Below are 17,817 nucleotides of genomic sequence, written 5' to 3'. Positions count from 1 at the left end.
CTTGGTGTTTATGGCTGAGCTGCACTTTTTCTTGGTCCTGTATATGGGTATTGTGATTTCATAATTGGTCGTAAAGTTAAGAGATTCGTTAGGGAAGATGTAAAAGTTTTCCTCAGAGAAAACTATGATAGGCAAAGGGTTTGGAGAATTTTGAAATTATCTGGAAAAATTCCTGGGGATTTAGATATTATGCTGTAAAATTTTTTCTCTTATTAAAATAGTTATTTTGGGGACTTTAATGTCTGTGACTCTTGGTTTTAATATCTGCAAATGTCCTTGATTTTCCATATTACTAGATTGTTATTTGGATCTGCTGACATAATATATTGGCACTTTGCACAATAAAAAAAAGATATGCAAAAAAAAAAAGGAAGTAGAAGAATTATGCCAACAATAGAGGTCCTGGTACCTTGTGGAAAATCATCCCAGTGGCAAAGCATAATGGGATTTTCCTTGGCCTGGTTTGTGGAAGTTGTCTGACTTGTGTGACTATCTTCAGCCAACTCAGAAAACTCTCTGGGCCTTTATTGCTTTTCCCTTCCAGACAGTTGGCTCAGTGACTTCCACTGCTGGGGATTCCTTAGCTAAGACATTGAGGATTCCTTTCTCAAGAAAGGCAGGGCATAGAGAAATACACCTAGTCCTGACTGCTTATTTTTCAGTTGTCTGAGCTTACATTGCAGTACTTTACCATCAAGGCAATAACTGCATACTATCTAACTTTAATTGCCTTTAAGTATAACTGCTGTAAGCCTCAGTAATTATAGTTAACACTCTCTGCATTAACATTGCACTGCTCCCCTAGGGTTTTCAGAGCGATTCACAAATAAATGCATTCAACTTTAAATAGCTCATCAGGATTATAGAACCCAAAAGGCAAAGGATAGAGGATATTTCCTGCTCTCCAATTATTCAAAAGCTTAGCAAATAGGAAGGCAGCGGCATCCATGGCCTAAAGGTCTTGACTGCCCTAGTCAGTGTTATTACAAATAGTCGCATATCCCAGGAAAGAAAGGTTTAAGCTTATGGAGAGGATGAGAATTTCTTTTATTTCCTAGGGAAAGGTCTAATGGATAAAAACATTTAGACTTATAACTCACCTCAACTGGTTTACAAGGCTAGATTGAACTAGGCCTTGGAATGAAAGGAAATGTCAAGAAGTGTAGCACGAATATTTAAAGTTTTCCCTGTCACCTAGGCAAGGCATAATGCAAGTCTGGTAGGAAAATACAAGTTTTCTTCCACCTAGAGAAAGTTCAGCAATTCTAATTTGGAGAAAGAGCAGTTATAAGACAAGGAGAGTTTCCCCATTAGCACATGCCATTGCTGTCTGACTGGACATTCTAGAGAGCAGTGATTTGGACACATTACCACGAAGGTCTTACCTGGTTTCTGCAATGAGGGTGTCAGGTTGGTTCTGCTGGTCTGGCCCCAGCTAAATGGATGTGGGCAGTGCTGGTAAAGTGGGTAACCTCTTACATTGCAACTGTCTATCTAGGTATCTCAAGGGCTTGGGAATTTGTTGGAAAGTTAGAGTTGAGCTGAATTCTTGAATTTCCTTTGGACCATGTTATCAATAATATTTTCACATTTAAATCTTAATAATGAGAGTATCCCTAACCGCAGGTTTCACGAAAATAATAATAACAGATGTGACCAGCTTGGAAGAACTTCTACTTTAGAAAGAGTCCATGCGTTGATTTTATTAGCAAGAGAGGCACCCGCACAAGTACTATAGGTATGAAGACACACCATCTGCTCATTCCTAACAATTTGGGAAGGCTGCACTTTCCCCTATCTTCTTAGGTGTTGAGGGTATGTACGCCTTCTTTAAAAAGCTCTGAAATTCTCTTCATTCCTTCATTTCAATGGAGTCAGGGATTTACCATGATGGGATTTGCCTTGGAAGTTACAAGGGTACAAAGAACTCAAACTCTTAGTCCCAACCTGCTTCTACCTTTGTTTTTGGTTATGGTTCATAAGCTTGCAAAGAGGAAGAATCATATTTGATCTCATTTAGTCTTAGATTTGATTCATTAGTTTGCATCTTTAGATATCTTTAAAGGTCCCAGAGTGATAGTTGAGAGATTACGGTCCAATGTTATCAACTCAGGCTCATGAGTGAGGCAGAAATCGCAAGTGACCTGTGTTCTTTTAATAAAGAACTGAGGTGGGGGCAGTGCTGGTCAATGAAGAGACTAAAGATGAACCATTGCATGGCAGCTTCACTTTCTTTTTTTTTTTTTTTTTTTTTTTTTTTTGGCTATACCGGGTCTTAGTTGCGGCATGGGGGATCTTCATTGCGGCACGCGGGATCATTAGTTGCGGCGTGTGGGATCTAGTTCCCTGACCAGGGATCGAACCCGTGCCCCCCACATTGGGAGCGCAGAGTCTTAACCACTGGACCACCAGGGGAGTCCCAGCAGCTTCACTTTTGAGGAGCAGAAACATTCCACGAGAGCAGTGATGATTACATGGAGTAATTATCAGGACTGTAGAGTTCAGAAAGACAATTCTGGCCTCCCTCTACGTGCAGCAGCTGACCACCCTTTTTCTCTCACTTGGAGAGGAGACAGCTATATAAAGTGGGTAGGCTTCCTCTCCATTCCGAATTAAACTCTTCTCCCTGGAGAGCCCCCCTTTTATTTTTTTAGCATTCCCCTACTATAATGACCAAAGTAAGATACACCCTCCCCCAGAATGTTACAGTTTAGAGTGAAGAAGAGCAGAGGTGAGGACATCCATAAATGGGCATCTTAAGAGCTTGCCATCTAAGACAGACTCTACTGATAGAAATAGACTTGGGGAAAACTTAGAGAGGGGGAAGGAGGGAGAGATGAAAAAGGAGCTCCTAATTCCTATCCCTTGAGACATTCTCTGTATGGTAAATACAAGGCAGCCCGATACTCATGAAGGACCTTCTTGCCATTCATGCTTTTCTGGAGCTGGACAGGAAGAGATCTAAACACAGGGCTGGATTTGGGGGCTGTATAACTGACCCTGTTGTTCTCTTTCCTTCTATCTTGTAATTCTCCCAACCTGGATTTACAGCTGAAAAAGAAGCAAGTGTACGTAGATAAGGTGGAAAAGATGCAGCAAGCTCTTGTACAGCTCCAGGCAGCATGTGAAAAACGAGAGCAGCTGGAGCACCGTCTCCGGACACGACTGGAGAGAGAACTGGAATCCCTCCGAATCCAGCAGGTATAGAGAACGTCAAGAAAATGAGATTGCTCCTGATTGCTTATTTGTCAGACAGTGTCTGACATGAGAATCAAAAAAACCACACTCTTGCTCATCTTCAGGTTTTTTGCCCCAACTGATCTTACTGCAGAGCGCCTCCCAATTGTAAAGACGAAGTTGGCTTCCTTAGCTTCCTATCGCAGCAAAATCCTTAATGCCTATTATCTTGCACTTTTTGTTTTCATGTGAACCCCAGAAACAGTAGGCCCTATAAGAAGTGAAGACGCTATACAAATAGACTCCTGGACATTTTAGGGTTAGAAATGGTCTTTAGAATCATTTGGCCATACACCTCCTCACTTTTAGATGAGAGAAAATCAAGACCCAGGAAAGGTGGCATGACTCCCTTAAGGTCACACAACAAGTTTAGGGGCAAGGCAGAGACCAAATCCTAGATTTTTCATTTCCGTTTCTATGGAGAACCATGCTGGCCGGCAGGGCTAGTGATTTTTAAACCATTGATCCACTTTCTGAGCAGCATGACCATTTGACATGGCAGGCTCCTTTCGTGATCGAGAGTCTCATACTCAAGCCCGAGGTAGAGAGCCTATGAATTCCCCTTGCTTCTGAATCAGAATCCAAACTGAAGTGACTTGGGCAGTAATCCTTTCCAAAAATAAGGGCTCTTCAGATGGGACTCAGCCACTATGGTTCTAACTCATTAACATCAGGGGTCTCGGTATCTCCTCCAACAGCGCCAGGGCAACTCTCAGCCCACCAATGTTTCAGAATACAATGCCGCTGCACTGATGGAGCTCCTTCGTGAGAAGGAGGAGAGAATCCTGGCCCTGGAAGCTGACATGACTAAGTGGGAGCAGAAGTATTTAGAGGAGAATGTGATGAGACATTTTGCTCTGGATGCTGCTGCCACCGTAGCTGCTCAGAGGTAAGTAGCTGGCTGGTAGAGTCCCTGAATGAAGGGCAGGGGTGGTGTGGAGAACAGAAAAGTGACTGATTAATAGATTCTCCAGTGTTTTTTTTTTCCCATAATGTTCTGTTTCTTTTTTCTCAGTTTCTGCTTAAGTGTGTGGTTTTTGTTTTCTTCAATCTGGTTATGCAGAGACTGAACAACTGTGGGGCAGAGGGTCTGAGATTTGTAAATTAAAATTACTGACGAACTTACTGGAATCATAGTTCAGCTTTCTTCAGGAGCCAGAACAATTGCAGATGGGATCAACTGAACGTCCGCACACCTCCTTCCCCAAAAGCCTCAGGTTCTTTCAGCCACATGTGTAGGTTTCTTTGTTTAGCCCCAGGACTGGAATGAAAGCTTCTCCAGAGAAATTCCACTCAGAAACTAAATGTCACTCAGGAGTGGCTACTGCCATTTGATAGCTCTGGCTTGTCCAAGGTATGCCAAAGGCTGTGCTGAACATAAATCCATCCCTGCCCTTTGAGAAGGTCTATATTTGAAGCCCACATTCTCTGTGCCTCCAAGTTCATCACATGTAAGCAGTCACATTCCATTTGGTAAGGGAGAGAAAGTGGCAGGAGGCGTTTTCATTTTTTGCCCTTTATGCGTTCCCCTTTTCTCATTATAAACATTTATTATTGCTCTTTGGAGGACACAGTGCTCTTATCCAGTTTGTCTCGCTGCTGTTTGTAATCATCAGTTGGGAAAGAAACAAAAACTAAATTCAAATCAGGAGATGATGTGGATTGTTGGAGATACAGACAGAGCCATGGTCTGGAGTTGGGTATCTAAGGCAGGCTATACCATATTGCACCCAGATAGGTCTCTATCCAGAAAGTTATTAAAAATCATGGCGTTGTTTTTAGCATTCTCCTAAATGTGGTGAGCCGGCAGCGTCTGGCAGCACTTGCCACACTTTGGGTTGGAATATGTGTGTGGAGGGGACAGTGGATACATTTATTCTCGAGTCCTTCTCATGCCAAATCAGAGGGAGGTCAATGCTTAAAAGCTGGACTGGTGGTTTGTAAACCTATTCCCAATTCTTCAGGAAGACATCTTACGTTTCTCTAACATGCTCTGTCCATCTCCAGATACCCCCTATAAACCTTAAACAGATTGAAATTGCCTGTGCCTTGATTTTGAGGTCCTCATGGGCTTAAGCTTACCTGTCTTTTTTTTTTTTTTTTGTCTGAGAATGGTGTGCTTGGTCCATGCCAGTGTAGTAATAGAGTGCAGAGAAGCCCCAGCTGGGCTGGAAGATGGTTGAGAAGTTTGTAGGCAGCTTAGAAGCAGAATGAAGTGTAATTTTAGCTGCTGGTTCCCAAGAAAACACCTGTGCCCAGTGCTTGCTCAGAGGTTATTCAGGAAACCCTAACACTGACAGAGAGGTGCAGGACATTCCTGTCATCTTTGGGCAGAAACTTAGAAAGATACAGCTCATGAAGGTGTGCGGTGTGAGAAAATGTTGGAAAGCCAGGGTTCTCGGTGCTGGGAAGTTCACTGTTGAAACTGATTTCAGAATAGATCCAGGTCAAAATGCAGGAAAGCTAGGAGGTTGTCATTTGGGGGCCTTGTATAAAGAAACTACCCCTTTCCTTCCTCCCTGGAAAGTTTTGAATATTGGGAGAATCCCCTTTCAGATGGATTTCTTTCCAGAATCTGTTGGCTCCCATAAAACAGATTTAATTTAAATTGAATTCCTTTAAATCACCAGGTAGAAAGTTTCCATGCAATCACTGTTTTCAGTAAAATGTGCATGCTTATCACTTAATATGGTAAAAAGCAGCCAGTTCCCACCTAATAGGAACACTTTGTAATAGTTCCCCGGACAAACATTCCATATCTGGACTGTGTACCTTTTGCATGCCTATTAATACAACCCACAGAAGAGACTGAGAGATTGTATTTGAATTCCTGTAAAATGAGAGAATTGGACTAGGTGATTGCTCCAGACCCTTCTATTGCTAAGATTATACTATTTTTCCAAAGATTTGCTTCTTATGCTCTGCCACGGAGATTAGTTTCCTTCTCCTCCTCTCTTTCTTTCTTTATGAGATTTCAAATTTGGAAAGTAACATTCAGAAAACTTTGTTTCAGAACCTGTGGGCTCTTCTGCCTTCCCTTCCAACATCTCTTCTTGCCATTTCTTTTCTGTCCAGTGATTTCACTTTCCCTCCTCCCAACCCTAAATGTACTGACCAAGGTTCTGCTCTTCACCCCTTTCTGTAGTAAAGGCTTTATATTCTATTTTCTTCCAAAATATTTTTTTTAATTTTTTAAAGTTTATTTATTTATTTTTATTTATGGCTGTGTTGGGTCTTCATTCCTGTGCGAGGGCTTTTCTCCAGTTGTGGCAAGTGGGGGCCACTCTTCATCGCAGTGCGCGGGCCTCTCACTATCGTGGCCTCTCTTGTTGCGGAGCACAGGCTCCAGACGCGCAGGCTCAGTAATTGTGGCTCACGGGCCCAGCTGCTCCGCGGCATGTGGGATCTTCCCAGACCAGGGCTCGAACCCGTGTCCCCTGCATTGGCAGGTGGATTCTTAACCACTGTGCCACCAGGGAAGCCCCCCAAAATAATTTTTAAGTGCCTAGGATATTGGCTGCAGATGGAAAGTGCTCAACATATGTTTGAGTAATGAAGGAAGGAAAAAAAAGGAGAAAAAAGAAAGAGGGAGAAAGGAAGAAGTAAAAGAAGAAAGGAAATGCTTTCTAACTCTATACAAGTTAAATCCTTAAATCTAGTGCCATATTGTACCAGCCTGCTCGGTTTCTGTGTATTCTGCTTATGAGATATTAAATATCTCAAACTTAATATATTTGTAAAATAATAGCTCATACATAAATAATAAGTTGCGCAATTAGGAAGTGTTGCTGGGGTCATACAATGGTAGTTGTAGAATTTTTTCAATTGAAGTATTATTCACATATTTAAAAACCGTTTATTTTAAGTGTCTGGTTTGGTGAATGTTGGTAATTGTATATAATAATGTAGCCACTACTACCATCAAGATAGAGGACACATTCTAAAGTGCCCTTATGCCCCTTTAACTTGATCCCTTCCTCTCATGCCTGACCCCAGACAACATCTGTTGTCATTGTAATTTTGCCTTTTCTAGAACGTCATATAAAAAGAGCCGTATAATATGTACTTTTTTTGTTTGATTTCTTTCACTCAGCATGGTTACTTTGAGCTTGCTCTAAGTTAATGCGTATATCAATCGTTTATTCCTTTTTATTGCTGAGTAGTGCTCCATAGCATGGATGTACCACAGTTTATGCATTCACTTGATGATGGATATTCGGATTTTTTCCAGTGTTTGGCCACTGTGAATAATAAAATATAGATTTTTAATATAAGAATAGACATCTGTCTTTTCTCAGGTGAGAAAACATATTGGGTTATCTGTTTTATACCCATTCCGGCATTTTGATTCTGTGAAGCATCTCTTGTCAAAGGGAAGGCTGTCAATGCAAGAAATCACATGTAGTGTTTACTATATAAGGTACGCTTCTAAGCGCTTTACAATTATTGCTTATCTTCACAATAATTCTTTGAGAGAAGTACTGGTATCCATTCTACAGATGAGGAAACTGAGGCACAGACAGATTAAAGAATTCCCCTAAGATCACACAGCTACTAAGAGGCAGAAGAACCAGGACTTCTTAAATCTACATTTTTGACACCTTAAGTGCTATATATACTCTGCTGCCTCCCAGATAGGATGATTTCAAAGATGGTGAGATAGGGAGTATTACCTGTTCAAGAGTTACTATTTGAGGCTTATTATTTAGTTTCTTAGACTATTATAAATAATCACAAAAACATGGCCTATATTATAACTTCATATTATTGTGTTCCTAGAGATTCCTCTCCAGATGCTTAATGTAGATGAGGGAGATTGCTACCAAGTAGGAGTTCACCTCAGAAGAACTGATTTGGCAGTGCAGATTTTTAGTTTCAGCTCACAAATGGTGATTTATTTCTGAATAGCAGCAAAAAGATAAAAAGATAACACACCCGATCAACCAGTAATTTATTTCTTTGCACTTACTGAATCAGGTTGTTACCTTTCTCTGAATGTGCAATGTTTCACTTTTATTTGGGACAAAGTAAATCTGGGAAAGAAGGAAGTAAAGGAAGGGAAAGCAGAAGGTAGAAACTGGTCACACATGTGACACATGTCTACCTAGTCTTGCGTTGTGGAGGCCTTTCTCAGGTTCCGTTCTCTGCTTTCTTCTCATTCTACCTTCTGTCTTAGTTACCTTGTTCTCTACTATAGCTTCAAATAGTAACTCTGACATCTCTAGATTAAAGATTAAAGTTAGAATTTTCAGCAACTTGTTGGATGGATATTGTTACATGGCTATTCATAAGACACTTTAAGTCCACTGTAACTAAAATCAAAACCCATTATAGGCATTTTCCAAAAAGAAAAAAAGTTCTCCTTGGTTTCCTATCACAGAAAACGAGCAGTATGCCATCTTTTCTAGTCATTTGAATTATAGAAACAACAAAGTCCTCATTCATTCTTCCCTCTCCCTAACACCCACATTTCAATAGTCTCCCAAGTTCTAGCAATTCTGCTTCCTGTAGCCTGTTTCCATTTCCCTTGCCACTTCGCCGGGTCCTGTTTTCAATATCTCTTGCTGGGATTATAACCTTTCTGACTGGTCCATTACATTTCAGCAGAGATAATGCTGTCTTCCTGAACCACAGCTTGGATCATTTCATTCCCTTTGAAAAGCTCTAATAAGCTTCAGTGCCTATTGGAATAAAGTCCAAACTCATTTCTGTAATAGTTAATTATTTACTTTTTTCCCCTCCCCTTGCAAGTTCCCTACAGTCGGGGACTAGTCTTACCCACGTCCCTCCACTCTCCAGCCTCCCAGGAACTTCAAACGCAGTGCTCCACTCATGGTTGAGTTCCCATTTTAAATAAACAAAAGGGTGCTACCGATAGGAAAAAGATGGCCTTGAAGTTTAAAAGGCCGCTAGATGTTTTAATTAGGAGGAGGTCATGGGTGACATTCTAGAAAGCAATGTAAGTAATATGACGGGGATAACTTCATCAGAGGAAGGAGAGAGAAGATGACTGGAGGAATAGTTGCCAGAAACCATTTCCTTAAGAATTTGAGGTGCAGGATAGTAATTCAGGGATATGCGGTTTGGGGTCTGTAGGTTGTTTTCAAGCCCAGCATCTCTCTACGGATGTGCTTAAGGGTAGGCTCAGAGTATTGGAAGTTAGCAGGTCAAGTTGCTCCCTCCAATGCTGTGCCTGCTTGCTTTTGCTTAAGCCATTGCTCAGTAGCCCCAGTCTTCTAGAAGGAAGATTGATGTCGAAGGCCGTCCTGGCAGCTCTGTAGGAATTCACTAAGTGCCCCACATTTTCAGGCTCCATTCCTGAGGAGTTCACAGTGTCCATATCAATTAGCTGGCAGGGCTCTGTGTCCCCAGAATGGTCTTTTATGCAATGAAAGTGGCTCCCCCAGGGACAAACCGTACGTTCAAGTCCCCAGTGTCCATAGACACTATGCACTTTTAAAAGAGGCCCGGCTCTGAAGCCTCTGCCATCACATTGGAACTCTGCACTTCAGGGATCGCCTCCAGGATCATACCAAGAGCTGGAATTCATTCAACTCATACTCTCTTGCATGTTATTCTCTTTCTACCTGCACTTTTCTCTCTTAATAATAACTTGTTGAGTGTTTTTACTGTGCCTGGCACTGCATGTTTTTCATGCACACTTTCATTTCATCCCCCCCAAAATCCCATGAGATATAAGTATAATTATTATCTCAATTTTGCAAACAAGGAGCCTGAGGCTTAGAGCAGTTAACCCAATCCCTGAGCTCATAAAGTTTGTTAGTGGCAGAGGACTAGGGAAAGTGGAACTTGACCCTGGCGTGGCCTGTAGTCAGGGCCTGTGCTCTCAACACTACACAATGCTGCTTCCTCTTGGGTACTTTGGAACACAGGGGCCATTCCCAGTAGGACTACAAGCAAGTGAACTGCACTAGAGCAAGTGTAGAATTCCGAGATACTAAAATATTTTGAATTTAGCAAATGATGAAAGCCACTGTGGTCCTTTCCCTTCTTGTTCTCCAATTATTTCACCATTCAAATGAATTGTTTCCGCCTCGCATATAAGGTGCAAGCATTTTGGGGAACAGTAGTTTTGCAGAAGCTCACCAAACTTCCCCAACTTTAATACCAGCTTTCTGCCTCTTCATTCCCCTGCTCCTTCACAGCCATCTGCACTGGTCACAATCTCTATGCTAACAGGACATAACCAGCTGCCAGCAGAAAAGATGCCTGGAGTTCTCCCACAGACCCTCATTCTCAGAGGAAGTATAACGCAGCAGTGCCAGTTCATTGTTTCCCCAGCCTATAGTCTGGTTTTCTTTAAGACCAATATAATTACATCAACATTCTTCCGAAACTCGTTTTCTTTCCCTCCAAGTTACTCAAATACGATCCAGTTTTCTTTCTTCCCTTCCCTCTTTTCTCTACCACTAGTTCTAAATGAACTAAAGAAAGATGCATGACATCACTTATCAGGAGGGTATAGGATTCCCATTATGTCTTTGACTTGTGCTGTTTAAACATCAGCCTTGTCCATGGGTTACATCCTTTCCCCTCCTCTCCTCTCCTCTCCTTTCCTCACTTCTCTTCTCTCTCTCTCTCTCTCTCACACACACACACACACACACACACACTTTTCTCCTTATTAATTACCCCTTGAGTTAATGGCCTGAGACACTTTCAGATGGAACATGATGGTCCCTCATGCAGCTGGGACTCTGGCAAGAGATTAGTCACTTAGTTGGGGGAGACTCATTGATTCGGCACTTGAATGTTTCAGATATAGCTTGGATAGGAATCGAGGGGCACGGACTCAAAGGCCCTGCTTCTCACTCAGCTCCCATGCCCTACCTGAACTTGGCTGTTGACATGTCTAGAGTTCATTTCTAGCAAACACTCAGGTGGAGTTACTGCTGTTGAATGTAGCAATAGCTCTTTGGTACTTTCTCTGACTTCCTTCAAAGTCTAGCCTTTTCCCCTTCATGACTGTCATGAGAATAAAGTGGGCATATCTCATATGTAATATAAATAATCATATAAAGTGGAAATATGAATATCTTCCTATTGCCTGGTCATGATCTACAAACTTGAAGGGACTTTCTGCCAGAGGTTTTGGGAGGGTGTCTCTCTAGTTCTGAAGGCAAGCCTGTGCACTTCTCATAGAATCCATCACTGACTTTTGCAGTTATGTCTGTCAATAACCTCTTCTAGCTCTGAAAGCTGAACCTTCCCATCTTGGAGATTCTTATCAGTAAGTCACCCAGAAACCAACCATTCCTAATAAGTTTGATTTCAGTGTAGGGCTTTCCAGCCTAAGGCTTTTGACTTAGGACAGAGATTTTGTTGCCCTCCCATCATTATCACTGCCATTTTCCTTCCCAGGGACACAACAGTCATCAGCCACTCTCCTAACACCAGCTATGACACAGCTCTAGAAGCTCGCATCCAGAAGGAGGAAGAAGAAATCTTGATGGCCAACAAGCGTTGCCTTGACATGGAGGGCAGGTAAAATGTTGATCTGGACTCTGGTGGATCTGAGAAGTTGTTATGGAGACCAGATAGGTCAGTAGGGAAGGGCAAGCATCTTCATTCACAACAGGGGAACCTGATAATGCAGCCACCCCCGACCCCTGCACCCCTGCCAGCCTGTTATTTAGGATTTGAGATGCAATGACCTTTACCTTGATCATTCCCACTAACTCTGGAATTCCAAGTAACATTGCTTTCCCCATTGTCCTTGGTAAATTGCTTCCATATGCCCTCTGCCAGAACTGAATTGTTGGTATTTGCACTCTGAGGTATTCTTTCTAGCATTGCACCTCAACTCTGTGGTACAGCAGAGTGCTTGGTAAAAGAACATCCACTCAAACTCGGAGACAGGGCATCTGATGTCTCTTACAAGCACATGATCATTTACTTATTAGCCAAAGTAGCCCATTCTTAGAAGTTCTCATCTTCTCACTGACTGACTCATCATTTCCATTGACTCAGATTCTTCACTAAGGTCCCCACTACATCAGTTTACTCTCTCATATACAGCCCTTCTTTTCACAGATACTTTTCTTTGGCTTCCTAAGGTTTAAGTGACAACTCCTGGATGTTCCTCTGTGCCCATATGGGTGTGCATTAAAAATTGTTGCACACTGTCTCTTGCCTTACAACTCAGAAATAAGTAGACCGCCCCCTAGTCAGAAAGATAACGGAAGCTCAAGTCCATGCAGGTAGTGAGACCAGAAACTGGAGGTGGCAACAATGTTTTATATGTTCTTTGTCTTTGGCTCCTAGGATTAAGACCCTCCATGCCCAGATTATTGAGAAGGATGCCATGATCAAGGTACTCCAGCAGCGTTCCCGGAAGGAGCCAAGTAAGACAGAGCAGCTGTCATCCATGCGGCCGGCAAAGTCTCTGATGTCCATTTCCAATGCTGGATCAGGCTTACTCTCCCATTCTTCCACCCTGACCGGCACCCCCATCATGGAAGAGAAGCGGGATGACAAGAGCTGGAAGGGGAGCCTAGGTAATAACAGTAAATAAGGAAGATTAAAGTGACACGTTTAAAGAGAGCCCTGACTTGGATACGTGCCCACGTGGCAATGAGAAGGAGTAATGGTCCCACTTCTAGAGAGGAAGATATACCGGGTTGGGTTTTGTCCTCCTGAGAGGCTGACTGCATATTTAGGAGACGCCATGAAGTCTCACTGAGAGAACACTGGTTGAAGCCACAGCCCTAGACGATAAGAATCCTGAGTTCTGTCTGGGTGGGAAAGAAGATAACTTCAATTTCCTCTTAAAAATTCTCAGCTTTGGCCTTTGCCCTGCGGAACGTTTTGTCTTTGTCCAAAGCCCATGTGGCTTTCGTGTCATTGAAAATTTCAAAATTCCAGCTTTTTCTGTGTTCTTTCCTCCCATATAATAGGAGGACGCAGAGTTCTAGTTAAGCTAAATGGAGCTGGGTGGCAGGTTTCTGTTACCAGAATATTCTGAGATGAGAACAGAATGTACTTTTTCATTCCATTCCTGTCCATTCCTTCCCCTCTAATCAAAACCCCAGAAGTATTGTGGATACCACGAGGCACATTTTTGGAGCCTGAGGAAACAAGCTATATATATTTGTATTTTAGCTCTCTTTGTTGCTTCTAATACCTTTCTTGGTCCTCTGACACTTGCAGTGTCCTTTGGTTAGAGTAGGTATTTGGGGGACCCTGGTCATGGTTAGAACCTTAGATCACACAATTACTATCACACTCCTCTGCGACCACAGACTTCTTTCCCTGATCCTTTCCAGCTGTTTGGTAATGGCTGGTGTTGGTTATAAGTGGAACCAAGTAGAAGCATTCTGACAGCTCGTTGGAAATCAATCACCATTGGAAAAATAAATCAGAACAGATACCCAGGACACTTAAAGGTTTAATACGTTTCGCTGGGGGATTAGAGAATGAGAACCAGAAGGGATCTGCCAAGTCTGAAAGAAGCTTTTAGCCACGGTGGGAGGTGCCTGACAAACTGATTCCTGGGTTCACTGGAGGCAAAAGTAGAGAATTTGGGACCATCCCTATTCCTCCTGAACCTCCTGCAAGGAAGAAGAGGTAATCAGATGTCTATATTGGAATAGCCTGTAGTTTTCTAAGCTCCTTCCCTCTCTCCTTTGTAGGTATCCTCCTGGGTGGAGACTACCGTGCCGAGTCTGTCCCTTCCACCCCCTCGCCTGTGCCGCCCTCGACTCCGCTACTGTCAGCTCACTCCAAGACAGGCAGCCGGGACTGCAGCACGCAAACAGAACGGGGAACGGAACCCAACAAAACCGCAGCTGTCGCTCCCATCTCTGTTCCTGCTCCAGTTGCCGCTGCCGCCACTGCTGCCGCCATCACTGCCACCGCCGCCACCAACACCGCCACCGCTGCCACCAACACCACCACCATGGTAGCTGCTGCTCCAGTGGCTGTCGCTGCTGCCGTGCCCACCGCCGCCACCGCCGCCCCGTCTCCGGCGACCGCTGCTGCTGCTGCTCTTGCTGCCGCTGTTTCTCCAGCTGCTGCCGCTGCTGTTGCTGCTGCTGTTGTTGCTCCTGCTGCTGCTGCCGCTGCTGCTGCGGTTCAGCTTGCTCCAGCTGCCCCGGCTGCGGTTCCAGCTCCGGCTCCAACTCCAGTTCTGGCTTCAGCAGCGGCTCAGGCTTCTGCTCCAGCTCAGACTCAGGCACCAGCTCCAGCTCCAGCTCCAGCTCCAGCTCTGGCTCAGGCTGAGGCTCCTGCAAGTCCAGCTGCCGGGTCTGGACCACGTCGTTTGTCTATACCAAGTTTGAGCTGCAATCCAGATAAGACAGGTAATAATAATTCTCTGGATCAGGTAGCCCTGGGTTCTGCCCTCAGTGACAGGTTGGGTGGTTGGCCTGTTGTTTAGGCACAGCTGGTCATATGGGCAGGGCTTTTCAAGTTCTAAAGCGGATTAATCAGAGGAGATAAGGGCAGTGAGTCTGTAAATGACTTCTCCAGGATAGAGCGGGGATGAGTCAAGGTCATTTTCCCAGTAAAAGTAAATGCTCAGGTGAACAAGACGGGGAGTGTAGTGGGCCAGTGTCACTTTGCCATAGGCTTAATGGGGGCTCTAAAGCCACTTCTAAAATCTGAGTTCTCGCCTTGTCCCTAAGTGTTTTCTAACCCCTTATTTCCATTTAGATGGCCCTGTTTTCCACTCCAGTACTCTGGAAAGAAAAGCTCCCATTCAGATCCTGGGACAAGAGCCTGATGCCGAAATGGTGGAATATCTCATCTAAATGGCCTAATCAAGAGCTGCAGTTTATCAGCAAGAATGCTTTTAATCATTTTTCCCTTTTGTTTGTTCTTATTTTGAGGGTGAGGACAAGGGTTGGGTGGGGGGATGTTTTTTAAAGGGACTTTTTATTGAAACAACATAGTACTTAGGTAATACCATATGAACTCCAGTCTGTTCTGGTACACTTAGAGAGTACCTCTAAAGCCAGATCAATCAGAATGTGCTCTAAAGTTTATTGTTTGGATTTATACAAATTCTGGGACTGTTAATAGCTGGATATACATCAATGTTTTCAATGTGCTGAAATTTGTTTAGCATTTCCATATTCTGGATCATTCTTTTACCGAAGAGCACAGTATGTTTGGAAGACAGTGTGTAACATGTAGTTCAGAAGTCGAAGCCAGAGAGGATTTGGGTGTGTGCTGTTTTGTATAGTTTCCATCTAGGCAGCATCCAGAGAGAGCTCTCGCCTCGGGCGCATGAAAGGGAATAGTTTTAAGAGCTATGTAAACTGGAGAAAAGGTAGGGAGTATTGGGGTGTGGAAGGGTGCTGGAGCTAATTTTCCCTCCCAATTTCCCAGCTACCCTGGGCCAGGAGATTGTGTTTATCTTTATTTCAGTGGTGCTTTGGAAGTGGATTCTTTTGGTTCCCTCGTGGAGGTTCATACATTCATATATATACTGTGGAGTAATTTATGCATTTGGATAATTAATATATTGCTTTCAGATGCTAGGAGAGTAAATTAGCTGAGTGATGTACAACTTCTTCTCTCGTAGGGAGTTAGACCATCCGAGGCCTTGATGGAGAGTTGCATGAGGTGCTGTATGCAGACTTGTGTGGTCTGTGTGTAGCCAGGAACATAGCTCGCTTGCCTTTCCCGAGACCAACCTGCTTGGTGTTTATTTCTTCTCCAGCACAAACTCACTGGCTGTGTCACCAGTCTCAAATTGCCAATCATTTGCAAAATGAGGAAGCGTTTTTGTTGACAGGTTGAATGCTTTGAATTTCTGGTGACTACTTTGAAATAACTCATGTTGTTTTCCCAAATTCTTAGCATACGTCTTAAAAGGCATATATGACTATCACCTCCAAGGGAATAGCATCAGAAGCCCAAAGTACTATGCTGCAGTCAGGGGAGAGGAGGGCTGCAGCAGTACCCTCAGCTACCTCTTCTCACTGCCAGTGACTCCATCTTGGAATACCTTTGGAGAGCAGCAGGAAACGCACATGTGGGCAGGGACCAAGGAGGCCATGGCTGCAAGCTTTGCCTTAGGTCTGCCTCCAGGGACACAGAAGGGCTGCCTATTGCCACAGGTCTCTGCCCTGTGTCGCCTCTCTGCCCTTCATTAAGGTGACAAATCCATAGACAATGTCATTAAGATCAGTTTTCAGGGGTATTGGGGGGGTGAGGGGAGTGGGGGGGTATTAGGTAAGGGTGGGGGGGTAGAGGTTTGGGGATGTGTTAGTTAGAAACCAAATTCATAGAAGAGTAGGCCTGATATATTACATTGTGAGGCATAGTGGCTGGAAGGAACTTTAGCAATATAGCCATACCCCCTCATTTTAGTAATGAGGAATCTGAGACCTGGAGAGGTTAAGTGACTTTTTCAAGATCACACAACACAGCTTTCCACTCTGCCGATTACCATGCTTAATTTGGGAAACGCTTATATACAAAAAGCCCCATTTTAAGAAAAGACACTGACACGGCCCAGGGCACATGCATTTTGGAAAATGTCCCTGGCTTGAGTAATTTGTCCAAGGTTTTGAATTCCTACCTTGCCTCTCCTGCGGTGCCTTTTGCAAGGTTTTCCCTTTCCTGATCCTTATTTCAACACTGAGTCACATGAAACAAACATCCCCCTAAGAAATCAACCTCACTTTTCTTGCTATGGGATTGGCTATCTCGGATCATCTTACAGGGTTCCTCTGCGAGTGTAGGAATGGTATATTTAACAATATTTTTTTGGTCATTCCTAAAAGGAATTATTTTGTATGTGGTGAGGGAGAGACAGGAGGGAAGGTGATGTGATTTTTCAGCCAGTCTTGACATTTTCAAAGAATGAAGTGATCATCCTACACGAGTCCTCAGTCATCAAGTGAATCCCAAATAGAAATTAAAAGTGCAGTTGTGCTAATACTCATACTACCCTATAGTCACAGGGGAAAAAAATCCTTCAGATAGTAGGAGCAACAAGTAGCAAACTTCAGGACTGCTACTTTCTATTCAAATAAATAAAAAATAAATAAAAAGAAACCTTTCATCTACTCCTTTCATGGTTATGACACATTGCCAGAATTTCTGCTAGCTCTGGGAGCCGTCGTTTTAATCACATTCTGTAAGGTGACAAATGTCATACATTCCACACTGTGGGGCAGCCATCTCTTTAGACTCATATATTTTGGGGAAAGGAGGAAGTTCTCGGCCAACTACTATTTTGAACTTTCCACAACTTCTCTGCCCCCTCACACCAGAGGCAGTTCCTTTTGGCTCAATTTTTTATCGCAGGTAATTTGCTAAAATAATATGGAACATCTAAGAGGTGGAAGAAGTCCATGTCAGTGTATTATGTTTACGAGGAGGATAGATCCAGCCTTTTCAGAAAATCTCTAATAGGTGTCATTTAAAAAATTCAGGTTTCTGGGAGAAATCTCAAGTTAGCCACCTTATCATGATTGTGTGGATGTAATAACATTTGGGGGATCTTTCTGGACTCCCATCTATCTATGCATTTTACTGGCACCTCAGGACAGGAGGGTGACCTTGTTGTCTTAACTTGTACTGCCTGGTGGTCTCTGGGGACCTTCT

General features: G+C 43.3%; 1 protein-coding gene across 4 annotated transcripts in view; it reads left to right on the top strand.

Annotated features, from left to right (window-relative positions):
- Positions 1-15,330, top strand: part of AMOT (angiomotin) — a 59,524-nt gene extending 44,194 nt beyond the window's left edge. For all 4 annotated transcript variants that reach the window (XM_057538425.1, XM_057538423.1, XM_057538424.1 and 1 more), the window contains 6 exons: positions 3,052-3,201; positions 3,936-4,126; positions 11,620-11,742; positions 12,523-12,755; positions 13,890-14,558; positions 14,911-15,330. In XM_057538425.1, the coding sequence (XP_057394408.1) occupies positions 3,052-3,201; positions 3,936-4,126; positions 11,620-11,742; positions 12,523-12,755; positions 13,890-14,558; positions 14,911-15,008 (1,464 nt within the window). In that variant the 3' untranslated portion in view covers positions 15,009-15,330. The remainder of the gene's footprint in view (positions 1-3,051; positions 3,202-3,935; positions 4,127-11,619; positions 11,743-12,522; positions 12,756-13,889; positions 14,559-14,910) is intronic.
- The last annotated feature ends 2,487 nt before the right edge of the window (positions 15,331-17,817 follow it).

The sequence above is a fragment of the Balaenoptera acutorostrata genome, chromosome X (genome assembly GCF_949987535.1).
Source record: "Balaenoptera acutorostrata chromosome X, mBalAcu1.1, whole genome shotgun sequence".
In the NCBI taxonomy this organism is placed as follows: Eukaryota; Metazoa; Chordata; class Mammalia; order Artiodactyla; family Balaenopteridae; genus Balaenoptera; species Balaenoptera acutorostrata.
This window is presented reverse-complemented; position numbering and strand designations above follow the sequence as displayed.